Source organism: Notechis scutatus, chromosome Z (genome assembly GCF_049901735.1).
Source record: "Notechis scutatus isolate UNSWTSFEM ecotype Mainland chromosome Z, rNotScu1.2, whole genome shotgun sequence".
Lineage (NCBI taxonomy): Eukaryota > Metazoa > Chordata > Lepidosauria > Squamata > Elapidae > Notechis > Notechis scutatus.
This window is the reverse complement of record NC_142025.1, coordinates 121573661-121601602: the sequence shown is the minus strand read 5'-3', so window position 1 is coordinate 121601602 and position 27942 is coordinate 121573661. Positions and strand designations below refer to the sequence as shown.

The 27942-nt window shown below is 48.7% G+C and overlaps 1 protein-coding gene across 4 annotated transcripts; it reads left to right on the top strand.

Moving 5' to 3' along the window:
• Nucleotides 1–5778: 5778 nt before the first annotated feature.
• Nucleotides 5779–25334, top strand: CHRNB1 (cholinergic receptor nicotinic beta 1 subunit). Of its 4 annotated transcripts, none has more exons than XM_087947989.1 (11): nucleotides 5779–5917; nucleotides 6075–6220; nucleotides 9095–9139; nucleotides 10014–10123; nucleotides 11513–11621; nucleotides 12308–12455; nucleotides 13884–14075; nucleotides 15138–15361; nucleotides 21612–21769; nucleotides 22812–22959; nucleotides 24742–25334. In XM_087947989.1, the coding sequence occupies exons 1-11, from the start codon at nucleotides 5902–5904 to the stop codon at nucleotides 24880–24882; spliced, it is 1437 nt and encodes a 478-aa protein (XP_087804115.1). In that variant the 5' UTR covers nucleotides 5779–5901; the 3' UTR covers nucleotides 24883–25334. The 4 variants fall into 4 exon arrangements, with proteins under 4 accessions (XP_087804115.1, XP_087804116.1, XP_087804117.1 ...); XM_087947990.1 differs by having other exon boundaries at nucleotides 15138–15352; nucleotides 24742–25328; XM_087947991.1 differs by lacking the exon at nucleotides 6075–6220.
• Nucleotides 25335–27942: the final 2608 nt, after the last annotated feature.

The window sequence follows — 27942 nt, the reverse complement described above, 5'->3', positions numbered from 1 at the left end:
GAAGGAAGGAGGAGGAGGAAATGAAAAAGAGGAGGAGGAAGAAGAAGAGGAGGAAGAAGAAGGAAGGAGGAGGAGGTGGAAGAAGAAAAAGAGGAGGAGGAAGGAGGAGAAGGAAGAAGAGGAGGAAGAGGGAGAGAAGGAAGGAGGAAGGAGGAGGAGGAAATGAAAAAGAGGAGGAGGAGGAGGAGGAAGAGAAGGAAGGAGGAGGAGGTGGAAGAAGAAAAAGGAGGAGGGGAGGAAGAAGAGGAAGAGGAAGAGGGAGGAGGAGGAGGAAGGAGAAGTAAAAAGAAGAGGAGGAGGAGGAGGAAGACTGTGAGGTCCTTGATGCTCTCTGAGCTTGGTGTTTTTCTTGCAGACGTTTTATGACCCAACTAGGGAACATCATCAGTGCTAGGACAGAAGGGGGTTGCAGAGAGGAGGGGAGAGTCCTTGGGGGTACCTGAGCTCGGTCGCCTGCTGCCAGATGTTGCATGGACTCAACTGGGTGACATCATCAGTGCTAGATGATGTCCATGTGTGACCAGAACATGCATGGAGTTTTCGAGAGAGGTCACGAGACGTCCGAAACCGACAGCCAAGCTCAGCGGGCACCAAGGACCCCATAGAGGGACCTCCTAAGAGCCGACCGGTGTTGCGTGGACGATGGACCTCAACCCCCCCCCCCACCCAGAAACAAGTGGAGAGGAGCAGATGTAACATGGGGAGGACCGAGTTCTATTCGCCACTCAACCTCGGAGGCTCCCAAAGTGGGGTCCTCTACACTCAACCCACTCCCAACCCAAGCTACCTCACAGAGCTGTGCTGAAAATTTTCCAGAAATGGGGTAGGTTATCTTGCTTGGGCAGGGCGGGGGTGTGGACTAGATGACCTCCAAGGTCCCTTCCGACTCTGTTAATCTGACTTTCATCTGATATTAATGAACAAAAGGACCAGGGGAGACAGAAGAGCATCTTCCAATATTTGAGGAGGGTGGGTTGGACTAGATGACCCACAAGGTCCCTTCCAATTCTACTAATCTGACTTTAATCTGATTTTAATGAACAAAAGGACCAGAGGAGACAGGAGAGCAGCCTTCCAATATTTGAGGGTGTGGGGGGGTTGGACTAGATGACCTCCAAGGTCCCTGCCAACTCTGTTAATCTGTCTTTCATCTGATTTTAATGAACAAAAGGACCAGGGGAGACAGGAGAGCAGCCTTCCAATATTTGAGGGCAGATGGGGTTGGACTAGATGACCTCCAAGGTCCCTTCCATCTCTATTAATCTGACTTTCATCTGATTTTAATGAACAAAAGGACCAGGGGAGACAGGAGAGCAGCCTTCCAATATTTGAGGGCAAAGGGGTTGGACTAGATGACCTACAAGGTCCCTTCCATCTCTATTAATCTGACTTTCATCTGATTTTTATGAACAAAAGGACCAGGGGAGACAGGAGAGCAGCCTTCCAATATTTGAGGGCAAAGGGGGGTTGGACTAGATGACCTACAAGGTCCCTTCCATCTCTATTAATCTGACTTTCATCTGATTTTTATGAACAAAAGGACCAGGAGACAGGAGAGCAGCCTTCCAATATTTGAGGGCAAAGGGGGTTGGACTAGATGACCTCCAAGGTCCCTTCCAAGGTCTGTTTTAATCCAAACGAAAAGCCAGAAAAAAGGACATTTTCAACCTCTTGAAATCCAGGAAGAACTTGGAGGATAAAAATTAAAAAAACACAAATATATGCAAATCCCTCTAAAGCAAACTTAACCCATCTTGGGGCCCTGGTTAGGGAAAGATAGGCCTTGTAGTCCAAGGGGGTTGAGAACCGAGACCAGGACCCCAAGGGGGAGAAGTCAGGTTAACAGAAGGGACTTTGTAGGTCATCTAGTCCAACCCCCCACCCTCAAATAGCTGCCCTCGCCTTAAAACAGCTTTCAGGTGTCCAAAAACTTATGAGTAGAATCGAAATGGGGGGAAACCCACACAGTCTGGATTTTCCCCCTCCCTCTTGGCTGGGGGGGGAGAGGTTGGGGGGGAACCCCCAATTGGTGCATTTTGAAGAGTTATGCCACCAGATCCTGTGTGTGTGTGTGTGTGTGTCCAGGGGAGGTGGAAAAAGGCTATATGGAATGTTGGGGTTGGACTACAAGACCTCTGGGGGTCCCTCGGGTATTCTGCTGTTCTCCATGGGGGCGGGGGGAGATTCGGAGCGTCCCCAGTCTGGGGTGGGGATCCATTGGAGCGACAGATCCCCCCAAAGTGGAAACCACGGGGCTGATAAGTGACTATTTGGATGGTTTCCAAGTGATTTGTTTGCAGGAGACTCTGAAATTAGGAATTTTTGTGGGGTTAAAACACCTTGAAACACCCTTTAAAGACCTAGGGACCTCAACTCCCAGAATTCTCCAGGCCTGGGGGATTCTGGGAGTTGAAGTCCCCAGGTCTTTAAAGGTGCCAAAGTTGGATCATGCCCCCTGCTTTGAAATTTAAATGAATATTTAAAGCACTTTTTGTAATAAGTGTAATGCAAAACCCTACGGATGGGAATTGGGGATGCTGCTGCACCCCAGAAGGCATCAGGTGCAATTCAGGGAAAGGAAGGAAAGAAAGAAAGAAAAGAAAGAAAGAAAGAAAGAAAGAAAGAAAGAAAGAAAGAAAGAAAGAAAGAAAGAAAGAAAGAAAGGAAGGAAGGAAGGTATAAAAGAAAGAAGGAAAGAAAGAAAAAGAAAAATGGAAAGAAGGGGAAAGGAGAAGGAAAGGAAGACAAGAAAGAAAAGGAAGGTAGAAAAGAAGGAAAGAAAAGATGGAAAGGAGGGGAAAGGAGAAAGAAAGAAAGAAAAGAAAAAAAAAGAAAAGGAAGGTATAAAAGAAGGAAGGAAAGAAAGAAGAAAATGGAAAGAAGGGGAAAGGAGAAAGAAAGGAAAAGGAAGGAAGGAAGAAAAGAAGGAAGGAAAGAAAGATGGAAAGAAGGGCAAAGAAGGAGAAAGAAAGAAAGAGGAAAGAAAAGGAAGGTAAAAAAGAAGGATGGAAGGAAAGAAAAAGAAAGATGGAAAGAAGGGGCAAGGAGAAAGGAAGGAAGGAAAGAAGGAAGGAAGGAAGAAAGGAAAGACAGAAAGAAGGGGAAAGAAGGCGAAAGAAAAAAGGAAGGTAGAAAAGAAGAAAAGGAAAGAGAAAGATGGAAAGAAGGGGAAAGGAGAAAGGAAGAAAAGGAAGGAAGGAGGGAAAGAAGGAAGGGAAGAAAGATGGAAAGAATGGGAAAGAAGGAGAAAGAAAGAAAGACAGAAGAGGAAAGATGAAAAAGGAAGGAAGGACAGGAAAGAAGGAGGAAAGGAAGGAGAGGAGGAAGAGAGGAAGGGAGAAAAGGAAGGAAGGAGAAGGAAAGAAAAAGGGAAGGAGGGAGGGAGAGGAAAAATGAAAAAGGCAGGCAGGAAGGAAGGATGGGAAACGGTCCAAAACAGCCTTCCTCTTTTGGACGCGCAAGGACCAAGGTCCGGTGACAAAGCCCGGCTGGGGAGGCGGGGCTTGGGGCTTCCTTGGCCCCGCCCCCTGGCCCTGCCTCTTTCTTCCCTCCCCCCCTGCCTTGCCTCGACCTCTCCCTCCCTGCCCTACTGAAAAGCAATAATAATAATTAATAATAAAGAAAAACTTCCACCCTACGCGCAATAATTGCGGGCGATCCTCTAGCGCCCTGCATGAGAAGTTGGCTTCCGTCCGAATCCCGGGGGCGAAGGATCAGCCTCCCCCCCACACACAACCCCACAACCTCACCCCACCCCTTCAGCACCCTAAAATAAAGGATACTTTCTACAGTTCTTTCGCATCTTTTTTTTATTTTTTTTGAGGAGGGGGCTTAACCAGCGGAACGACTTGCCACCAGAAGTAGTCGGGGTGCTCCAACACGGGAGGTTTTGTCACAAGAGACTGGGGGACCGGGGGTGGGGGTGGGGGGTGGGAGCAGCCCTCTGCTGGCGGAGCGGTATATATAAGGGGTTGGGCTAGATGACCTCGAAGGTGCCTTCCAATCTCCGTTATTTCTACGCGAGTCGTCCCGTTTCTTGTTGATAGGATTTCGGGAGTTGGAATTAAGGACCCATGGCGGGTGGGCTAAGAAAACGGGGAGGGGGGAGAGGGAGTTTGGGGGTACTCCACCCCCACCCCACCCGGCTGGGATGATGGGAACTGGAAACCGAGACAAGAAGCAACGGGGGGAGGGGGGAACCAACCGAGGAGAAGAAGCGACTTTAGAAGGAAGGAGGAGAAACTTCCTGACGGGGAGGACAATGGACCTGCGGAACGGCTTGCCACCAGAAGTTATGGGGGCTCCAACCCTGGAGGTTTTGGACTGGACAGTCCTGTGTTTGAAATGGTGTTGGGTCTCCTGCCCAAGGAAGGGGTTGGACTAGAAGACCTCCGAGGTCCCTTCCAACTCCGTTCTATCCTCCTCCTCCTCCTCCTCTCCTCAATCTCCTTCTTATCTAATCTATCTATCTAATCTATCTATATCATCTTTCTCTATCATTTCTCTATCATCTATCATCTATTTATCATCTCTGTCAAGCATCTCTCTCTCTCCCTACTTACCATCTGTCTCTGTCTATCTACCTCCCTACTTATCTATCTATCTATCTATCTATCTATCTATCTATCTATCTATCCATCCATCCATCCATCCATCCATCCATCTATCTATCTATTCTTTCTCTCTTCTATTATCTATTTATCATATCCATCTATTTATCATCTATTTATCATATCTATCTATCATCTATCATATCTATCAATCTATCATATTTATTTATATATCATATCTATTTATCCATCATATATTTATCTATCTATCTATCTATCTATCTATCTATCTATCTATCTATCTATCTATATATCTATCTATCTATCATCTATCATATCTATCTATCATCTATTTATCTATCATATCTATCTATATATATAAAAAGGGAAATACCCCTCACGCATCATCACAAAATCTCCAGATCCATAAAGCCTACAAACATGAAATTTGGCCCATATGTTCCTCTCGGCTTCTAGGGGCTCACTAAGAAAGGATTTTTCAAAATGACCATCAAAGCATTTACAGTATTTCCATTACTATTATTATTATTATTATTATTATTATTATTATTATTATTATTATTATTATTATTATTATTAACATGCGCTGATGCTAAGGGGTTCTACTCCCACTCCCCACCTGAAAATAAATCTCTTCCAAACGCAAAACACAAGCAGAGGAGTTTCAGTTTCACTTTCACAGCAGCTCCAACCAGTACAGAACAGTTGAGCTAAGCCACGCCCAGGCTCCTTGCTGTCTCCTCCTCGCTCACGCAGCAAATGCGGTTTCAGTTTCCAAACAGCTCTCCCCTCTCTTCACACACTGACAGGACCCTAGCCAGATGAATCCCGATGGATGCTGGGAGGCAGAGGCAGAATTTTTCCTCCTTATTTTCCTCCCCAAAAACTAAGCCCCACCACCTAGTTTCGTAGGGACCCGGCTAGCGGCATATATAAGGACTAGCCTGAGCAGGGGGGTTAGGCTAGATGACCCCCAAGACCCCTTCCATCTCCTTCCCCAGTGCTCCTGAGCTCCCCTTCTCTGCCCAGCCCGGGGTGGGGGGAAGGGGTCTATGTGGACGCCCCCTCCTACCCAGGAGCTTTGGCTGCCCTTCCTGGGACAGCTGCCCTGACGGAAATGCCTTCAGCAGCTGGGTAATCCCCCCTCCCCCCACCCACCCGGGGGAACTCGATCCGACCCTTCCCCGCATTTGGCGCGGGTGTGTGTGTGGGAGGGGGAGGGTTTGTCCAGAAACCAGGCAGCTTCTCCCCGGCCGCGCGTTTCTGCCAGAGCTCAGGCCCGGCGAGGGGACGCCATGCCTGTCTGGATGGTCTTTGGGGGCTCCTCTGGATGCTGGCCGTCTCAGGTAGGGGGCTGGACCCAGCTGCGTCAGAAGGAGGGGGCTCCCTCCCGCTCCTGGGACCCGGGCTTTTCCTTGGAGGGGCACCCGCCTGCTTGTAACGGCCAGGAGGAGTAGTTACCTCTCCCCGCTCCTCTCCTCCTCCTCCTCCTCCTCTCTCCAGCTGCAGGGTTTTCGGAAGTCGAAGTCGAGGGGCGCCTGAGATCACGGCTCTTCGAGACTTACTCCGCCACGGTGCTCCCCATCCGCCAGATCTCCCACAAGGTCCCCGTGAGGGTGGGAATGTCCCTCTCGCAGCTGATCAGCTTAGTAAGTGGGGGAGGACGGAAGGGGGTGTCCTTTGGGGAGGGGCAGGGGGCACCATGGGTGGGGGAGGAAAGCCCCTGATTTTGCCCACCACCACACGCAAGCCCCCCTCCCATGGGTTGCCTTTTGGCCGGGCTTGGCGGATAACCCCCTCCCCCAAAAAAATAACAGAAGGTACCTCGGGAGGTCATCTAGGCCATCCCGCCTGCCCAGCAGGGGGAGACCCTACCTACCCGACGCCCCGCAAGTGCATAGGCCACCGATAGGAAGCGGCTGGGGAGGATGAGGCGTGGAGTACCGCTGGGCTCCCCTTCCATGCTTGGTCTTTCTGCGGCCAGACAGGCTACTCTGCCCCCCCGCCCAGGGTGGGAGTCGCAGGCCGAGCCCCCTCTCCCACCCCAAAACGGTGAGATTTCGGGGAACGATGGGACGGGGTGTCCTTGGGGCTTTGCACGCTTGGTCCTGGGCGTGGAAGAGGGCAGCGGAAGCTGCAACAGCTGAGAAAGCATCTATTAATAACACATCGTCCACTGTCAGGTGCTGGCAGGACAGGGCGGGGGGGGTAAATTGGGGATGGGGGATGTGGGGGTCTCTAATCTACTTCCGAGCATCTCTTGGTCCCTGTGCTGGATTGGCCAACCGGCCATGCTTTCTGATCGTGGGAGAATGAAGCCAGTTTGATCTGGATTGAAGCCCCAAGCTAATAACTGGGAGACGGGGAGTTCTAGTCCCGCCTTAGGCACGAAAGCCGACTGGGTGGCTTTGGGCCAATCGCCAGGAGAATGGGAGTTCTAGTCCCGCCTTAGGCAGGAAAGCCGGCTGGGTGGCTTTGGGCCAATCGCCAGGAGAATGGGAGTTCTAGTCCCGCCTTAGGCAGGAAAGCCGACTGGGTGGCTTTGGGCCAATCGCCAGGAGAATGGGAGTTCTAGTCCCGCCTTAGGCAGGAAAGCCGGCTGGGTGGCTTTGGGCCAATCGCCAGGAGAATGGGAGTTCTAGTCCCGCCTTAGGCAGGAAAGCCGGCTGGGTGGCTTTGGGCCAATCGCCAGGAGAATGGGAGTTCTAGTCCCGCCTTAGGCAGGAAAGCCGGCTGGGTGGCTTTGGGCCAATCGCCAGGAGAATGGGAGTTCTAGTCCCGCCTTAGGCAGGAAAGCCGGCTGGGTGGCTTTGGTCCAATCGCCAGGAGAATGGGAGTTCTAGTCCCGCCTTAGGCACGAAAGCCGACTGGGTGGCTTTGGGCCAATCGCCAGGAGAATGGGAGTTCTAGTCCCGCCTTAAGCACGAAAGCCGACTGGGTGGCTTTGGGCCAATCGCCAGGAGAATGGGAGTTCTAGTCCCGCCTTAGGCAGGAAAGCCGGCTGGGTGGCTTTGGGCCAATCGCCAGGAGAATGGGAGTTCTAGTCCCGCCTTAGGCAGGAAAGCCGACTGGGTGGCTTTGGGCCAATCGCCAGGAGAATGGGAGTTCTAGTCCCGCCTTAGGCACGAAGCCGACTGGGTGGCTTTGGGCCAATCGCCAGGAGAATGGGAGTTCTAGTCCCGCCTTAGGCAGGAAAGCCGACTGGGTGGCTTTGGGCCAATCGCCAGGAGAATGGGAGTTCTAGTCCCGCCTTAGGCACGAAAGCCGACTGGGTGGCTTTGGGCCAATCGCCAGGAGAATGGGAGTTCTAGTCCCGCCTTAGGCAGGAAAGCCAGCTGAGTGGCTTTGGGCCAATCACCAGGAGAATGGGAGTTCTAGTCCTGCCTTAGGCACAAAAGCCAGCTGTGTGACTTTGGGCCAATCGCCAGGAGAATGGGAGTTCTAGTCCCGCCTTAGGCATGAAAGCCAGCTGGGTGACTTTGGGCCAATCACCAGGAAAATGGGAGTTATAGTCCCATCTTGGGCATGGAAACCAGCTGGGTACCTTTTGCCAATCACCAGGAGATTGGGAGTTCTAGTCCCGCCTTAGGCATGAAAGCCAGCTGGGTGACTTTGGGCCAATCACCAGGAGAATGGGAGTTCTAGTCCCGCCTTAGGCATGAAAACCAGCTGGGTGACTTTGGGCCAATCACCAGGAGAATGGGAGTTCTAGTCCCGCCTTAGGCATGAAAACCAGCTGGGTGACTTTGGGCCAATCACCAGGAGAATGGGAGTTCTAGTCCCGCCTTAGGCATGAAAACCAGCTGGGTGACTTTGGGCCAGTGCTTACCTCGCAGCGTTATTATTGTGGGGAAAATAGGAGGAGGAAGATTAAGTATTTTTGCCACCTGGAGTTATTTACAAAATAATAATAACAATACAGGTTGGTTATAAAATGATAAGGGAAGATAAGTCGGATGGGGTGTAGGGAAGGGAAGGGAAGGGAAGGAGGAAGGGGAGGAAAGGGGGAAGGGGAAAATGAAAGAGAAGAAGGGGAAAGGAAAGGGATGGGAAGGAAGGGGGAAGGGAAGGGGAGGAAGGGAAGGAGAAAGGGGGGAAAGGGAAGGGAAGGAAGGGAAGGGAGAAAGGGAAGGGGAAAATGAAAGAGAAGAAGGGGGAAGGAAGGGAAGAAATCAAATAAAATAAAATCTCTGGGCCACTTATGTCAGCTTCTTGGGCTTTGCTACCTTGTGTTCTCCGTCTGCCATGAACTCTGGGGGGAGAAGAGGGGGGATGCCTGGAGGGGTCCCCGAGGTCATCTAGTTAAACCCCTGCTCAGCGCTGGGGTACAAACGAAAGCCTGGAGTCCAGCGTTGGCCTGAACCCATCCACCACAGAGGGGCAGGAGGGCCAGCCCCCTCCCTCAGTCACTGGCTCTTCCTGGGAGGGTGTTTCCTCCCCCACTTTTTGGGGGGAGTGTCAAAAAAATTCCTGACAATACAGAGGCTCCGGAAAGCACACAAATACACGTATTTTCTTTCCAGAATGAAAAGGACGAAGAACTGACCACAAAGGTCTACATGAACCAGGTGAGTAGGAAAAAAACAAAAAACAAAAATAGGCTGCCATCTTGACTTTTTTGCCGTCTATGGACCCCTCCGCCTCTGTATTAGAAAAGCAGGGATGGTTGTCCGGAACTTTCTTGTTGGCAGAGGGCCAAACCGGCGGAGGAATTCGAAGCTGGAGTAGAAGAGGGAGCAGCTGTTTAAGGAGTGGGGCGGGGGAAGAGAGGAAGAGAGTGAGACATGGGTTCGAGGACATGTGTGTAAAGATTGTGGGGAGGGGGCTGTCTGGGCACCCAGCGAGAAGGATGTTACCTATGAACAACCATGAACTGCAGAGCTTCCGAGCAGCTGAGTGCATCGACCGAGCTCCATCTGGGTTGCCAAAAAGTAAAGACATCCAGAGAAACTCAAATTCGCAAAGAGAAACCGGTCTTCAATGTCTGCCTATTACCTCCTTCTCGGGTCCGGCACTATGCTATAGACAGGTAGTCTTTGACTTACAACCCCAACTGACCCCCAAATTCCTGGTGCTAAGGGAGTTTGGCCCTCTTTTACGACCTTTCTTGCAAGTGAATCCTTGCTGTTGTTAAGTGAGTCACCCGGGCGTTAAGTGAATCCGGAATCCCCCCCTTTGTCTTTGCTGACTTTTGATCACGTGACCGATGCGGCAATGGTCGTAAGTTGGAAAAGGGTCATCAGGCCCTTTTTTGAAGGGCTGTGGTAACGTTGAACGGCAACTCAAGGATCTGTTGTAAGTCAAAGGATAAAAACTTACAATTCGTTAACTTACTGGCTGTCCTGTAATTTTTCCTCTTCTTTTTTTTTGGGGTGGTGGTGGTGGTGGGTCCTGCTCAATTCTTCCATCCTCTTCCTCACCCAACTTTCCTTTCCCTCTCAGGAGTGGATCGACTATCGGCTCACCTGGAACCCAGCCGAATTTGAAGGCATCACGGCCATCCGAGTTGGTGCTGATGAAGTGTGGCTCCCGGATATCGTTCTCATGAACAAGTGAGCCTCCAGGAGGACTAGAATCTTGATGCTGGCCTCGTCCATAACTGTCGGGGGTGGGAATGGGGACTTGGAGCTAATGGGAGCCTCTCAATCCATCAGAATAGAGCTGGAAGTGTGGTTTCAAATGTTCAATCTCTTCTTGAAAGCCTCCAGTGATGGAGAGTACCCACAACTTCCGGTGGCAAGGAGTTCCACTGGTTAATTGTCCTCCCTGTTAGGAAATTTCTCCTTAGTTCTTAGTCCTTGATGAGTTTCCATCGGTTGTTGCTTGTCTTCCCCTCCCTCCTCTTCCTTTGGGGCAGCCCCTCAATCAGTCAATCGGAATAGAGTTGGAAGGGAGTTTGGAGGTCATCTAGAAGATTCTAGTCTAACCAAGGAAGGAAAGAAGGAAGGAAGGAGGGGAGGTGGGAGGTTTTTAAGATGAGAAAAGGAAGGATTGAAAAAAGAGGGAGGAAGGAGGGAAGGGAAGGAGGTTTTTAAGATGAGAAAAGGAAGGATTGAAAAAAGAGAGAGAGGAAGGAAGGAGGAAAGGGAGGGAGGTTTTAAGATGAGAAAAGAAAGGATATAAAAAGGAAGGAAGGAAGGAGAAGGAAGGAAGGAGATAAGGGAAGGAAGGAAGGAAAAGAAGGAAGGAAGGAAGATGACAAAAGGAAATAGAAAAAGGAAGGGTGGAAGGAGAAATAGGTAAGGAAGGAAAGGAAAGAAGGAAGGAATGAAGATGAGAAATAGAAAGGAAGGGAGGAAGGAGATGAAGGAAAAAAGGGAAGGAAGGAAGGAAGATGAAAAAAGGAAGGATAGAAAAAGGAAGAGGAAGGAGATGAGGGAAGGAAGGAAAGAAAGAAGGAAGGAAGATGAGAAAAGGAAATAGAAAAAGGAAGGGAGGGAGGAGATGAGGGAAGGAAGGGAAAGAAGGAAAGAAGATGAGAAAAGGAAGGATATAAAAAAGGAAGAGGAAGGAGATGAGGGAAAGAAGGAAGGAAGGAAGATGAGAAAAGGAAGGAGAGAAAAAAAGAAGGGAGGAAGGAGATGAGAAAAGGAAGAAAAGGAAAGGAAAGGAAATGAGGTGTATTAATAAATGAATAAAATTCACATTTTTCTATTTAATGGAAAACACACCAAAACTTCGCAGGCGGAAGGCAGAACAGCGAAAACATTTTAGGGAATTATCCCAGTTGAGCTGAATGAAATTAATGTTGATCTTTGAGCTGCCACTTGGGGGGGGATGTCCCCCTGCCCCTGCAAGGCTAAACCTTCAGCCTAAAACCAGCTGCAATCCTCCAGCCAAAGGTTTCGAGTGTCTCATTTTCCCGTCGAAGGGAGAGCCGGTTTCCCTTTTCTCACCCGCCAGTGATGGTGTCTCTCTCTCTCGTCTCTTTTTCCATCCAGCAACGACGGCGTCTTTGACATTGCTCTCAGCGTGGACGTCCTCGTGCACTATACCGGGAGGGTCCAGTGGCAGCCCCCAGCCCTTTATCGGAGCAGCTGCAGGATCCAGGTTCGACTCCACTCTCAGCCCTCATAACTCGCTCTGCATAACTTTTGCGTCAAGGACTAAACAAACAATGACTGAGTCAAAATGTCCATGTCAAAATGCGCCGAGTGCCTGACTCAATGAAGTTCAAAACGCACCATGGCCTTTGTAGCTAAGCCTATTTACAACCACAAATTTCCATTGCTAAGCCAGATAAATCTTCGGTAAATTTTTCCCCATTCCATGACCTTCCTTGTCACCGTTCTTAAGTGAGTCGCACAGTTGTTAAGCAAATCCGCCCTCCCCATTGCTTGTCAGGAGGTCGCAAAAGGGGAATCGCGTGACGCTGGAACACTGCGGCCATCATTAATGCGAATCCACAGCCCAAGCATCCAAATTTTATTCACAGGACCGTGGGGGGACACTAGAATGGTCCTAAGGGGGAACAATGGTCATAAGTCACTATTTTCAGCAATGTTTAGATTTTGAACAGTCACTAAATGAACAGTTGCAAGTTGAGGATGGTCTGTACTGCATTCTAATCAACTGCGCCACCACAGCTCTTAATGACCTCCTTGCTTAGCAATGGAAATTGCGCTCCCAACTGTGGCCGTAAGTCAAGGACGGCTTCATAAAGGAGGACGTGGTTCCAGGGCCTACGCCATACTTCCTCAGATTCTCCCGCTTGTGTTTTTTTGTGTTTTTTGCAGGTTACCTATTTCCCGTTCGACTGGCAGAACTGCACGATGGTCTTCCGCTCGTACACGTACGACGCCTCCCAACTCACCCTCCTGCACCCCGTAAATGAGAAGGGGCAGGAGGTGAAGGAGATCCTGATATATGAAAACACGTTTATCGGTGAGGAAAAGTCGCCCAATTGGCGCCCAATGTGAGGGTGGTGCTTGCCCGTTTGCTGCGCGAACCCACTCACAGGATCGAAATGGAGGTCGCGCAAACCCCGCGCGCCACCTTCGTTCCACTAACCAAGGAAGGATTTCACCGGAACCCCGTCTTCCCTTTCCAATTCCTGCAATGTTCGTTTGTTTCCACTTTATTTTTTATTTTTTACAATATCTCCCTCGAAGGATGCGTGTCTGCAGGGGAGAGCAATGGTGACAATAATGTTATCCATTCAGTTGTGTCCAGATCTTGGTGATTCTCCGGGCCAGGCGGTCTCTCCACATCTTCCAATCGTGCACTGCCTCTTTTTGACTTGTTGTATGTTCTGGCCAGTGTCAGCTTTGATGGTTCTCAGCTACTGTGTTCTTTGATGGCATGGTTTCCTTTTACCGCTAACTCTTCCCAACATACAAGTGGTTGGTACCTCAGTGCTCTGCATTAATTGGTTCCGGGAGGTGCATTAAGTACCAAAAACAATGAGTACCAAACAAATTCTTCCCAGTAATGTAGCGAGTCACAATGACAAGTTCTAACTTTTGCGTTGAGTACTAAACAAACGAGGAGTACCGGGAGGAAATGTTGCCGTGAAAATGCATCCAGTGCCAAACTCATTTCAAAGAGGTTGACTACCAAGGTGCCACTATAAAGGCTCTTCCCAGTAAATTCCCCCGCATGACATGGTCAAAATAAGTGTTGTGAGTTTTGCCTTGTGCCGTGGTACGCACTCCTCCAATATTTGTTTGTGAGTTACCTTTGCTGTCTGAGAAGCTGGAGTTTTCTCCAGCTCTGCGAGGCCTCTTTAAAAGAAGGGCAGGCTTCGATTGCACAGTTGCGGCTGCCATCTTGACTGTTTGGATCTCCTGGACTCAAATCAATGCCCGTATTTTCACTTAAGACAGGGGTCCCTAACCTGTGGTCCGTGGCCCACTACTGGGCCATGGGTTAATCGGCACTGGGATGCTTGAGGGGGTGGCTTCTGCATGCACATGTACCCCAACTCGCACGGCCATCATCATGGGTGCTTGCTGTCCCGCTCGTGCGAACTTTGCCACAAATGTTGCATGTGCACAGACGAGCACATGTGCTTGCCCCTCCCACAGAATCATTCCTTCTTTTACCCCTGCCCCCCTCTCTGGGTCCCCAACCAGGAAAGTTTGGGGAGCAGGCGGCCTTCTTTCCTGGGTCAACCGAATCCAGAATTTAGCCACAAACTCCCCTCTTTTGTGCACACCGTCATCTCCTCTCCGGAACTTCCTGGTTTTGTCCAACTCCATCTTTCTCCATCTTCTCAAAGAACATGGGGGCTTCATTGGAGGAGACACAAGCATGGGGGATTGGGGAGTGGGTGTCTTCCTTTCAGGCATCCTTGCTCCTTTCTTTCTCCAGACAATGGACAGTGGGAGTTCCAGCACAAACCGTCCCAAAAGAACACTCGTCCGGGAGATTCGCTCTACGAGGACATCACTTTCTACCTCATCATCCGCCGTAAACCGCTCTTCTACCTCATCAATGTCATCATACCTTGTATCTTGATCACAATCCTGGCCATCTTCGTGTTTTACCTCCCGCCGGATGCCGGTGAGCTGACTGCGAATGGGCTCTGGTTCTCTCACAGCAGGGGTTGGGATGCGACCGGTTCGCCCCGGTTCATGCGAATCGGTAGCTAATTTTATCATCTTTAAGGACTGGTTTGGCAAACTGGTTAATCCCACCCCTGGGTGGCCCTTCCCCTCCCCGCGCCCCTCCCAGGAGTCTCCACATGGCCTGTTTTGGATTCCAGATAAGAACAGGGCCTGCACAGAGACTCAGGGAAGGCGAAAAACAGCCCCCCCAAATTCTGGAAGGCTCGAAACAGCCTCTGGAGGCTGAGGAAGCCGTTTTGCCCTTGTGGAAAGCTTCCAGAGTGCAGCGAGGGTAAAAAACGCCCCTCCCAAAGTTCCAGAAGGCTGGAAACGGGCCCGTTTCGGGCATCCGGTGGCTGGGGAGGTCATTTTTTTGCCGTCGAGGAAAGCCTCTGGAGTGTGGGAAGGGTGAAAATGCCCCATCTTCCCCGCCCCCGCTGTGGTGCAGGAGGCTGACTAGGCCACACCTACACGCCCACCCAGCCACTGCGCAGAGAACCGGTGGCTGAAATTTTCAAGCCTACCCCCTGCTTGTGGCAGATCACGGGGTTGGAATCTAGGATGGGGTGTCAAACCTCGATGTCATCGTGGGTCGCATCAAGGTCGTGTTTGGCCTCAAGAGGGTGGCCATGGCCAGCTTGATGTCACTCCTGTCGGGAGAACCTGCGGCGGCCCGAGCGCTCTGCCAGTGAAAACGGGCCACTGATCTCCATTTTCGGCTGGGACGGCCTCCCGCAAGCCTCCGCCAGCGAAAACAGGAGTTTTCCCGAACTCCATTTTCGCTGGCGGAGGGGTGCAGGAGGCCGTCGCAGCTGAAAACAGAGGTCGGCGGCCTGTTATCGCTGGCAGAGGCACCACGGTCCTTTACCGTTTCTACAGCAGGCTTTGAGTTTGGCACCCCTAGGTCTAGGACAACTCACCACGGCTAACTCACTGACGCCAACCTCGAAGAAACGGCGGCATTGGATCCCTCTGACTTTGGTCCAAAGCCCGACTTGTCTTCCTCCTTCACAACCAGGCGAGAAGATGACACTCTCCATCTTCGCGCTCCTCACCCTCACCGTCTTCTTGCTGCTGTTGGCCAAAAAGGTCCCGGAGACCTCCCTGGCGGTGCCCATCATCATCAAGTACCTGATGTTCACTATGATCCTGGTGACGTTCTCTGTCATCCTCAGCGTGGTCGTCCTCAACATTCATCATCGCTCGCCCAGCTCCTACAAGATGCCCTTCTGGGTGAGGCAGGTAAAGTCCTCCTGCGGGGTCCCTTGGAGCTGGGGTGGGGGGAAGGTTGACCCGAAGGTCATGGGGGTCATGTTTCATGACGACCCAACTAGGGAACAGCATTGGCGGGACAAGGATCATCGATGGGACTCATCGAGCGCTGAGGATGTCACTGAGTTGGATGATAAAACGTCCAAAAGAAAATAACCAGCTCAGAGATCGGCCCAATGGTCCTTGTCCCCCTCCTCTTCCTCCTCTTCCTCCTCTTCCTCCCCTCCCCCTCCTGCTCCTCCTCTTCCTCCCCCTCTTCCTCCCCTCCTCCTCCTCTTTCTCCTCCCCTCTTCCTCCTCTCCCTCCCCTCTTCTTCCTCCTCCATTTCCTCCTCCCCTCTTCCTCCCCTTCCCTCCTCTTCCTCCTCCCCACCCCCTCCTGATCCTCCTTCTTTTCCTCCTCCTCTTCTTCCTTCCTCTCCTCCTCCCTCTCCTCCTCCTCTCCACAAACCTCCCTCCATTCTACCACTGATGATGTTTCCTACTTAAGTAAGGGAACACCTGCAAGAAAAATAACCAAACTCAGAAAGCACCAAGGCCCCTACAGCTTTTCTCCTCCTCCTCCTTCTTCTTCCTCCACTCCACAAACCCCCTCCCTTCTAGCACTAATCATATTCCCTAGTCAGGTCAAAAACATCTGCAAGAAAACAACCAAACTCAGAGCACACCCAGGGACCTCATAGTCCTTCTCCTCCTCCTCCTCCACCTTCTTCTTCTTCTTCTTCTTCTTCTTCTTCTTCTTCTTCTTCTTCTTCTTCTTCTTCTTCTTCTTCTTCTTCTTCTTCTTCTTCTTCTTCTTCTTCTTCTTCTTCTTCTTCTTCTTCTTCTTCTTCTTCTTCTTCTTCTTCTTCTTCTTCTTCTTCCTCCTCCTCCTCCTCCTCTTCCTCTTCCTCTTCCTCTTCTTCCTCTTCTTCTCCCTTCTCCCTACACCATCTTCTCTCCTTCTCCCTTCTCCCTTCTCCTCTCCTTCTCCCTTCTCCCTTCTCCTTCTTCTTCTTCTTTCTTCTTCTTCTTCTTCTTCTTCTTCTTCTTCTTCTTCTTCTTCTTCTTCTTCTTCTTCTTCTTCTTCTTCTTCTTCTTCTTCTTCTTCTTCTTCTTCTCCTCCTCCTCCTCCTCCTCCTCCTCCTCCTCCATCTTCTTCGTCTTCTTCTTCCTTCTCCTCCATCTTCTTCATCTTCTTCTTCTCCTCCTCTTCCTCCTCCTCCATCTTCCTCATCTTCTTCTTCCTTCTCCATCTTCTCCATCTCCTCCTCCTCCTCCTCCTTCTCCTCCTCCTCCTCCTTCTCAATCTCCTCCTTCTTATCTATATCTATCTCCTATCTATCTACCTATCTATCTATATATCTATCTATCATCTTTCTCTCTCTTCTTTCTATCTGTCATTTATCTATCTATCATCTATTTATATCATATCTATGATATCTACCTACCTACCTACCAACTTACCATCTATGTCTCTGTCTGTCTATCTACCTACCTACCTCCTCCTTCGTCTTCTTCTACTCCTACTCCTCTTTCCTCCTCTTCCTTCGCCTTCTTCTTCTTGTTCTTCCTCCTCCTCCTCCTCCTCCCTTCTATCACTGAGGATGTTCCCTAGTTGGGTAATGAAATGCCTCCAAGAAAACAACCAAGCTTAGAGAGCACCAAGGACCCCATCTTCTTTTTCCTCCTCCTCCTCCTCCTCCTCCTCCTCCTCCTCCTCCTCCTCCTCCTCCTCCTCCTCCTCCTCCTCCTCCTCCTCCTCCTCCTCCTCCTCCTCCTCTTCCTCTTCCTCTTCTTCCTCTTCTTCTCCCTTCTCCCTTCACCATCTTCTCCCTTCTCCCTTCTCCCTTCTCCCTTCTCCCTTCTCCCTCTCCCTTCTCCCTTCTCCCTTCTCCCTTCTCCCTTCTTCTTCTTCTTCTTCTTCTTCTTCTTCTTCTTCTTCTTCTTCTTCTTCTTCTTCTTCTTCTTCTTCTTCTTCTTCTTCTTCTTCTTCTTCTTCTTCTTCCTCCTCCTCCTCCTCCTCCTCCTCCTCCTCCTCCTCCTCCTCCTCCTCCATCTTCTTCGCTTCTTCTTCCTTCTCCTCCATCTTCTTCATCTTCTTCTTCTCCTCCTCTTCCTCCTCCTCCATCTTCCTCATCTTCTTCTTCCTTCTCCATCTTCTCCATCTCCTCCTCCTCCTCCTCCTCCTCCTCCTCCTCCTCCTCCTCCTCCTTCTCAATCTCCTCCTTCTTATCTATATCTATCTCCTATCTATCTACCTATCTATCTATATATCTATCTATCATCTTTCTCTCTCTTCTTTCTATCTGTCATTTATCTATCTATCATCTATTTATATCATATCTATGATATCTACCTACCTACCTACCAACTTACCATCTATGTCTCTGTCTGTCTATCTACCTACCTACCTCCTCCTTCGTCTTCTTCTACTCCTACTCCTCTTTCCTCCTCTTCCTTCGCCTTCTTCTTCTTGTTCTTCCTCCTCCTCCTCCTCCTCCCTTCTATCACTGAGGATGTTCCCTAGTTGGGTAATGAAATGCCTCCAAGAAAACAACCAAGCTTAGAGAGCACCAAGGACCCCATCTTCTTTTCCTCCTCCTCCTCCTCCTCCTCCTCCCTCCTCCTCCTCCTCCTCCTCCTCCTCCTCCTCCTCCTCCTCCTCCTCCTCCTCCCCTTCCTCCTCTCTGCAAGGCAAGCTGACTCCCTACCTAGTAACATCTGGAATAAAAAACACCTGGAATAAAAACACCAAGCTCAGAGAGAGCCAAGGATCCTGTCAACTCGTAATGCGTTCCTAGGCCTGTTTTTGAGTTGCCATAATCAGGAGGGTTTTTGTTTGTTTTTTGAAAACTTGAAGAAGCAGTACGGCCATTAAAACCAGAAGTACATTCCACGCTTCTCTTACAAAGATTGTAGCCCAGGCTACCAGATCTTCTGCCCCAGGAAAATCCTTTGTTGGAGAATCTGATTTATGACACACTCCGGAGAGAGTGGGGGGACAGGGTCACAGGGGACAGTAAATGACGTGTGAGAGAGTGGGCTACCTACAGGTCAAATGCCGACCTGTTGCTCCTCATCAATCTTTTGGGTTCTTTTGAAGTTTGGCTCGAGGATCGTGATTTGATTCGAGCAATCGGCAGAACCTCAACAGACCCTACCAACAAAGCCCGGGCTTCAAATGTTCTCATCTATTGGTAGCTTCCGAATTATGGTCTCCACCGCCCGTATGATCCTCTGGCCCTCAAACGGAGGGGTTTCGACCGATGGGGTCGATCTCTGGATTTTGTCTCCAGTGGAATGTGGTGTGAGCCTCCTAGGAAAGCTAGAGATGCTAGAAAGCTAGATCCTGGGGATGCCCAGAGACAAGAGTCGGAAGGGACCTTGAGATCATCTAGTCCAACACCCCCCCAACCACCCAAGCGGGAGACCCTATATCCTTTCTGACAGAAGGCAGTCCAGTCTCTTCTTTTTTTTTTAAAAAAAAAACAAGTTTTATTAATTTTTAAAACACACAAATTATCATTATTCATTACATGTTTAAACCTTTTTTCATTGTCAATTTAACAAGTCAGATAAATTATAATTCTATTTTAAACCATTTCCATACAACATACCAAAACCTCTTATTCAATTTCTCTTTACTTCTCTTTACTCTTATTCAATATCATTATTATTATTTCATCTGTTTCTTTCTGACTTAGTTACCATTATTCTCATTCTATATTTCTACAAGTTTTAACTAATTCTCCCCCAAAAAGACATATACACACAACACACAAAACATAAAAAAAATCTTTTTGAAAGTAACTTGGACCCAGGTGTCTCTCTTCTTCATGGACTTCAATTATATTCATGCTCATCTTACATATCATTACTTATTTTATTTACCATTCTAAGCCTTCTATATTAACTTCCCCACATATTTCACACTTCTTACTTCTATCTTAATTAATCATCTTAGCTTGAATCATTATATTTATATCTTTTGTCCATTTTTTATCATCCCTTTGTCTCATTCCTTATAAAAAAAAAAAAGAAAATAAGTTTCTCCTGAAATCATTAATCAGAGTATGATGCCTTTCTATCTCCCCTAAGTTAATCAAATTAATCTTTAAAATAATATCTAATACCCAATCCGACTTTGCTTGGTACATTCTATCTAACTAATACATCCAACATAATTAAGTACATAATTAGACAATAAATCCAAATATTAAAAAAAAGATACTATAATAAAATTTTATAATAACATCAATACCATAGTCTTATTAAACTCTTTAATTAAAACAATATTCTAAACCTCCCCTATTATTAAGTTTTAAAGCCAATCATTTTTAAACATTTTAACATTTTAATCTCTTATCAACTCTTAAGTCATTACAATACTACCATCTCATCTTATGTACCTTGCAAAATCTTTTTTTTTTTAAATTATACTTTATCCATTATCCATAAAAATTTCTTTTTTCATTTAATTTCAAAACATTGTAGCTTTTCTCCACCTTTTCCCTTTCTTTCTTCTCCCAACAAACCTTTCTACCCCCCTTCTTCTAGCCTCTGCCTTACCAGCTTCCCTTCTCTGTCGATTCCTTTTCCCTTTTGTTTACTATCATCATATTGGTTTTGCACCTTATTTTTCCCTTTCTTAAATGTTTTTAGATCTTAAGTCCTTAAGTCCTTTAGTTTTCTTTCTTTCTCTTCTTTTCTTTTCTTTCTCTCTTCCTTCTTTCTGGATCAAATTCTGAGATTCATTAAAAATGGCTCCTTCCTTTCTTTCTTGTTCCTCTGCTGTCTTCATCTGTTGTAATGTTTGTTGATAATTAGTAAGCGCCATTTCTAAGAAAAGGAAAGCTTCTTCCACACCATCTTTACCATTTTTTTTGCTTGTTCATATTCTTTCTTAGTTCCTCAACAGAAAGAGCCATTATAAATCTTTTCTTTCTTTTCCCCTTCTTTTTCTTACAACAACCAGAATATTCAAAAGAAAATAAAAAAAATAAAACAGTCCCAAAGTTATCAGTCAGTCCAAACCAAGGCAGAGTTCTCACTTTCTCCTTCTGGGGTAATATCAATCCAAGAGAAAGAAAGTCCAAATCTGTTTAAAATCTTATTGCAATATATTCTTGTCTTCAAATCCTTAAGGCATCTGCTCCAACAAAGTCTTAGCATACAAATATTTCTTTTTAATCCTCTCTCTCCCACTCACCGCTTAAAACCAATTTTCACCTAAAAGAAATAGGTTTCTTAATATCCAGTTATTTATTCCGTAGGAAAAGAGGGAAAGCTATCCTTTCAGCACCTTCAAACAGCCGCTTTTTTCCTCTTCTGGCAGGTATTATTCAGAAAGTCATACTTTTCAGGAATTTTATTAAATATGTCTTAGAGTCCTAGGAGCCAAGAAAAACTTTCTCCTCTCAATCACTTTCTCCACTTCCTCCTGCGCATTCTTACCCGGCTGCCAGCTTCTTTGTGGCGGCCATTACAGACCGCCGCTGCACCGTCCTGGGAAAAGGGAGTTCTGCCGGCCAGGGAGGAAGTCTGCAACACCCCCAAACCCTTCTCCGGATCCCCTACCTTCAGCTGCCCCTGCAGGGCAGCTAGCTCCGCACCGTCTGGGTCGGAGCCCCAGAAGCGGCTAGCGCGCAGGGATCGCGCAGCTTCGCAAATCCTGCCGCTCGCGGCCGACAAACCGGAAGTCGGCAGTCCAGTCTCTTCTTGAAAGCCTCCAGGGATGAAACTCCCACAATTTCCGAATAACAGAATAACAACAGAGCTGGAAGGGACCCTGGAGGTCATCCAGTCCAACCCCCTTCTGCCCAAGCAGGAGACACTGCAACATTTCTGACAGAAGGCAGTCCAGTCTCTTCTTGAAAAGGCGCAATAGGGGAGGGGGAAACAAACAGGCAAAATAGGGGCCGCCCCCTACCCCAAAATGGAAGCTGTACCCCCTTTTTTATGTCCTGCCATTTTGACCTTTTTTTTGGGGGGGGGCTCCTTTGCTTCTATTTCTACTTTTTGGGATGTTCCCCCCTCCCCCTTCTGTTTATTCCATTTTAAAAAAAATCTTTAGATTCACTTGAGATTTTTTTTATTATTATTATTTTGCGCTGTTTAAATTGTGCTTATTTGAAAGCTCCGCTTTCTGGCTGGAAAAAAACAACAACACACCCGGGCTTGTTCAAAAGAGGAGGTGAGAGGGGGGGGGAAAGGAAATATTCTCTTCTTTTCTCCCCCAGGTTTTTCTCCACAACCTGCCCCGGTACCTGTGCCTGCAGCGGCCGAAGCCCGAGCCACCCCTCCAGGCGCCCCCCAAGGAGACTTCCGTCAAGAGCAACCGCTACGCCAATGAGTATTTCATCCGGACCCCCACCTATGACTTCTTCAAGCCCAGCAGGTAGAAATGGGGACTTTGGGGCAGGAAAGGAATCCAGAGGGAGGGAGGGGGGAGGGAGGGAGGGAGAAGGGAAGGAGAGAGAGAGAGGAGGGGAGGGAGGGAAGGAGGGAGAAAGAGAAGGAGGGAAGGGAAGGGGAGAAGGGAGAGAGAGAAGGAGGGAGGGGGAAGGAAAGGAGAGAGAAGAGGGAGGGAGGGAGGGAGAGAAGGAGGGAGGGAGGAAAGGAGGGAGAGAGAGAGAGGAGGGAGGGAAGGAGTGGGGAAGGAGAGAGAAGAGAGGAAAGGAGGGAGAGAAGGAGGGAGAAAGAGAAGGAGGACGGGGGAAAAGGGATAGAGAGAAGGAGGGAGGGGAAGGAAAGGAGAGAGAAGAGGGAGGGAGGGAGAGAAGGAGGGAGGGAGGAAAGGAGGGAGAGAGAAGGAGGGAGAGAGGAGGGAGAGAAGGAGGGGGAAGGAGAGAGGAGAGGAAAGGAAGGAGAGAAGGAGGGAGAAAGAGAAGGAGGAAGGGAAGGGGGAGAAATGAGGGGAGAGAGAGGGAGGGAGAAGAGGGAGGGAGGGAGGGAGGGTCAAGGGGAGGAAAGGAGAGGGGGAAAGGAGGGGAGGGAGAGAAGAAGAGAAGAAGGGAGGGGAGGAAGGAAGCAGCGAAGGAGGGAGAGAGAGGAAGGAAAGGAGGGAGGGGTGGAACAGAAGGAGGAAGGGAGAGAGGAAAGGAGAGAAGGATGGAGAGGGGGGAGGGAATGAAGAGAGGAACGAACGGAGGGAGGAAGAGGGAGAGAGAAAGGAGAGAGGATGGAGGGAGGGACGGAGGAGGGGAAGGAAGGAAGGAGGGAGAGGGAGGGAGGGAGGGGAGGAAAGGAAATAGAGAGGAGGATCACCAATTCAGGCCTGGATCCCGGCTCTTTTCCCGAGATCTTTTCCATGGCCTTTCTGTGAGTCTAGAGTCCACTTTCTGTGGAAGACGAGGCCGAAGCCTCTGGCCGATCCCTGAGCTGCGTCCCTCCTCCCTCCCTCCCTCCCTCCTCCTCCTCCTCCTGCTCCCTCTGCCCAGGTTCCAGCTGGAGGCCTTCTCCGTGGACATGAGGAGGTACATAGAGGGGCCCAGCAACTGCCTGACCCTCCCACCCGACCTCAAGTCCGCCGTGGACACTGTCCTGTACATGGCCCAGCAGCTCCAGGAGCAGGAAGACTACGATGCGGTCAGTTGGGGAGGGAAGGGAGGGAGGGAGGGAAGGGAGGAAGGAAGGAAGGGAGGAAGGAAGGAAGGAAGGAGGGAGGGAGGGAGGGAGGGAGGGAAGGAAGGAAGGAAGGAAGGAAGGAAGGAAGGAAGGAAAAATAGAACGAAGGAAGAGAGGGAGGGAAGAGAGGGAGGTGGGATGGAAGGAGGAAAGAAAAAAAGGAAGGAATGGAGGGAAGGAAGGAAGGGAAGGAAGGAAGGAAGGAAGGAAGGAAGGAAGGAAGGAAGGAGGGAGGGAGGGAGGGAGGGAGGGAGGGAGGGAGGGAGGGAAGGAAGGAAGGAAGGAAGGAAGGAAGGAAGGAAGGAAGGAGGGAGGGAGGGAGGGAGGGAGGGAGGGAGGGAGGAGGGAGGGAAGGAAGGAAGGAAGGAAGGAAGGAAAATAGAACGAAGGAAGAGAGGGAGGGAAGGAAGGAAGGGAAGGAAGGAAGGAAGGAAGGAAGGAAGGAAGGAAGGAAGGAAGGAAGGAAGGAAGGAAAAATAGAACGAAGGAAGAGAGGGAGGGAAGGAAGGAAGGGAAGGGAAGGAAGGAAGGGAGGGAAGGAAGGAAGGAAGGAAGGAAAAATAGAACGAAGGAAGAGAGGGAGGGAAGGAAGGAAGGGAAGGAAGGAAGGAATGGAAGGAAGGAAGGAAGGAAGGAAGGAAGGAAGGAAGGAAGGAAGGGAAGGAAGGAAGGAAAGAAAAATTGAAGGAAGGAAGAGGGGGAGGAAGAGATGAAGGGAGGGAAGGGAGGGAGGAAGGAAGGAAATAAAAATAGAAGGGAGGGAGGGAGGGAGGGACGGAAGAGGGAGGGAGGAAGGGAAGGAAAGAAAAATTGAAGAGAGGGAGGGAGGGAAGGAAGAGGGAGGGAGGGAAGGAAGGTAGGAAAGAAAAATAGAAGGAAGGGAGGGAGGGAGGGAAGGGAGAGGGAGGGAGGGAGGGAAGGAAAGAAAAATGAAGAGAGGGGGGAAGGAAGAGGGAGGGAAGGGAGGGAAGGAAGGTAGGAAAGAAAAATAGAAGGAAGGGAGGGAGGGAAGGAGAGATGGAGAGAAGGAAGGGTGGGATGGAGGAAGGAAAAATGAAGGAAGAGATGGAGGGAAGAGATGGGAGTGAGAAGGAAGGAAGGAAAATAAAAGGAAGGGAGGGACAGAGACTGAAGGAAGGAAGGAAAAAAGGAAGGAAGAGAAGGAGGGAGAGAAGAGACGGGATGGAGAAGGAACGAAGGAAGGAAAACAAAATGGAGGGAGGGAGGAAATAAAACGAGAGGAAGGGGGAAAGAAGGAAGGAAAGAGGGAGGGAGGAGATAGACAAAAGAAGAAATGAAGGGAGGGAGAGAAGGAAGGGAGTAAAGTAAAAGGAAGGAAAGAAGGAAGGGAGGAAGGAAGGTATTCCCAGATCTTCTGCGTGCCCCAAAGCTCAAGATGTCCACCCCCACCAAAAAAAAAAAACCTGACCCTTTTCATGGACTTTGATCTCATGATGGCGGCCATGGCGGGGGGGGCAGAGATTCCTCCTACCCCCAGGCTTGACTTTACTCCTTTCCTCCGGACCCCCAAGGCCGCTCGCCCATCCCACCCCCTCCAAACCATCATGGCTTGTGAGAAGCTGGCCTTCCCGAGGGTGTAGCACCTCCCAACTGGAAGGGCCCCCAAGTTGGACGACGCAAAGGACAAAATGGCCTCCCTCCTCCCTCGGGGCCGCACAGGTGGAGGAGGAGGAGGGAGGGGGTCTTTCCTAGACGCCCCCACCCATGGTCCTCTCTCTCCAGCTGAAGGAAGACTGGGAGTTTGTAGCCTTCGTGGTGGACCGACTCTTCTTCTGGACCTTCATAGTTTTCACCACCATCGGCACCCTCACCATCTTCCTGGACGCCAGTCTCCACCTGCCTCCCGAGAAGCCCTTCCCCTGAGGAGACCCTCCCCCCACACACACCGGGACCCCCTCCTCCTCCCGGGGCCAGCCGGTAGAAGCCGGCCCAGAAGCCGGTGGAGATGCCTTCAAACCACCCGGAAGAGCTTCTCCCAACGCAGCGCTCTTCGAACGGGTTGGACCAGGACTCCCATTTCTCCCCCACTGGAAGATGGGAGTGGGCTGAGAGCTCATAGGAGTTGGAGTCCCTTTCCCCACCCCCACCCCCAGGAAAGGGCTGCCCCACAAAGCCTTGTTCCTTTCCACCGCCAGAGTTTTGGGGTTGCGAGAATGAACCCCGGCGCATTTTGCTCGCGTTGGAAGAGACGGAGGAGGTGCAGAAAGGTGAGACTACAGTTCCCATCATCCACTGCACATTCGGCCGCCAACCTGGATTTAACCGATTCTGCTTTACTTTTGTGAAAAATTAAACATTATTATTATTATTATTATTATTATTATTATTATTATTATTATTATTATTATTATTATTATTATTATTATTATTATTATTGCTATTGCTATTATTATTATTGCTATTATTATTATTGCTATTATTATTAGTAGTAGTAGTAATATTAGCATTAATAGTATTATTAATACTATTATTATTAATAGTATTAATAGTATTATATTAATAATGTTGTTATTATTATTTTTAAAAAGTGCTATTTTTCTTAATTTAATGGAATTAAAAGTGTAGGCTGCGAATCCATCCTGCTCCACTCTGGGTACAAGAGAGAAAGTCCCCGCTGTATGATCTCAAGGGAACCCAACATTTTATCTTGCTAAGTGAGACATCGGTGAAGTCAGCTTGGCGTCCTTTTACAAACGTCCTTGCCACTGTTCTTAAGCAAATCACTGCAGTGTTTAATCCGGTTGTTAAGCGAATGCACCAGGCTTCCTTCCCTCCCCCCCCCCGAAAAAAAATCGACTTCGCTTGTAACCGGGACGCTGCAACAGGCGTTAAGTACACGACAGTTGCCAAGCCTAGGACATTCTATCCAGGAGAGGCTGCAATGGCCGTTTTGTAGCTTTGAGTGGTCACTAAATGGACCGTCGTAAAGGGGGATTCCGGCAGTTGCCCCTGAGTCTCAGAGCCAAACTTGCAAAACTTCCAAAAAGGATTTATTGGGAGTTAAACATGTCAGCACTGCCTGGGTGGAGCTGACGCTGAGGCACATCATTCATTGTCACCCTGTGTCATAAATCATATTCTCCAATGGGACACCTCCATAGCCCAGAGTCCTCTCAATCAGGTTCTCCAGTTGGCTGGAGAAAATGATAAAATAGACTTAAACCAGAGAGACATTTTTATTGGGAATTTTGCCTGAGGGTTACAATAATTAGAATCAACGTTTAATCAAATGGATTAACGTATTTGATTAAGGATGTACCAACAGCAGCTAGGATTGTATTTGCACAAAATTGGGGAAAAAATGAGAAAATTCCGATGGCGAAGGAAATTATTAAGAAAATAATGGAAAGTGCAGAAAGGAGTAGACTGACAATGGCAATGAGAGAAAAAGGAAGAAAAAGATTATAAAATTTGGAATGTATTTTATGAATGGCTGGACAGAAGAGTAAGAAATTGAAATATGTAACTGCAGTATAATATATCATTACTGATAAACGGATGAGTCAGATAGAGTAAGAAAATGAATATGAAATATATCATTGAAAATCAATAATTACAATGTGTGTGTATATATGTATATATATATATATAATTTGTTTTCTGAGGTCGCGGGTATTTGTATATGGATCTTTGGTTATTCGGGTTTTCTCCCGCGTAAAATTGGAAGTATCTAGGCGACGTTTCGATGAAGTCTCATTCATCTTCAGGCTTGTGTCTTCGGCTTTGTGCTTCTCGGAGTAATGTGAGCTTGCAGCTGCTTCTTCCTTTTAACTGCTAGTGGGGTGTGACTTGATTGGGTGAGGGCTTGGCTGTGTTCTGATTGGCTGGGGGTGTGTTCTCATTGGTTGGGGGTTTGGCTGTGTTCTAACCTGAGACTAACCTGAGCACAACCAAGCCCCCACCTGAACAGAACCACCCCCAGCCAATCAGAACACAGCCAACCCCCCAACCAATCAGAACACAGCCAAACCCCCAACCAATCAGAACACATCCCCAACCAATCAGAACACAGCCAAGCCTCCACCCAATCAAGTCTCACCTGCCATCATCAGGCTTCTGTATTGTGTTCGTCTGTGAATTACGGACGAACAGACGAACACAACACAGAAGCCTGATGATGGCAGATGAGATTCTGCCAAACGTTGCTACAACTTTAAAAGAACAACCATAATGACGTGGGAAAATACCCGAACAAAGCTGAATGCCATACATGTAAGTACCCGCGAAAACTTAAGAAAACAAATACATACATACATACATACATATATGTGTGTTTGTGTGTGTGTGTGTGTGATATATGTGATATAAAATACTGATTAGAAGGATTAGAAACATATATAAGTAAAATACGTATGATAATGTTACTATGTGCACAAAGAGATATGTACCCAACTGACTCGCTGTTGAACGGAACGAAGGTTTTATTTGTTTGTTTTTGTTGTTGTTATAAAAATAAAAAACTTTTTATATTAAAAAAAAAAGAATTTTGCTCGGCAGAAACTTCGGTCCCCTAGTTACGCTCTTTGAAAAAGCTATTTGATGGAATGCGCTTTCGGTTTCCAAACTGCTGCACTGCTCCCGCTCCCTTTCTGTGGGCAACTGTAGAAATATTTGATGAGTTGGCTGTGGGAGTCGAATGCCCTCCTGTTTGTGGACCTTCTTCCCAAAACTCTTGTGTGGGGGGAGGGTAAGAAGGGGGCCGGAATTGTTGAGGGAAGGGGGTAAGTAGGATTTTGGGGTGGGGTCTTTGATTGAAGATTTCCCTTTGCCCTGAAGGAAAGATTTGGAGGGGGGGGAATCCTGATTTTGGGGACCAAAGACTCAGCCCTTTGCAATCCCAACAGACTGCCACCCCCCTGTTTCCCCCTCCCCCCTTGGGTGCACCCCTAAAGTTGACTTGTGGGGGTGGGAGTGTGATGGGGG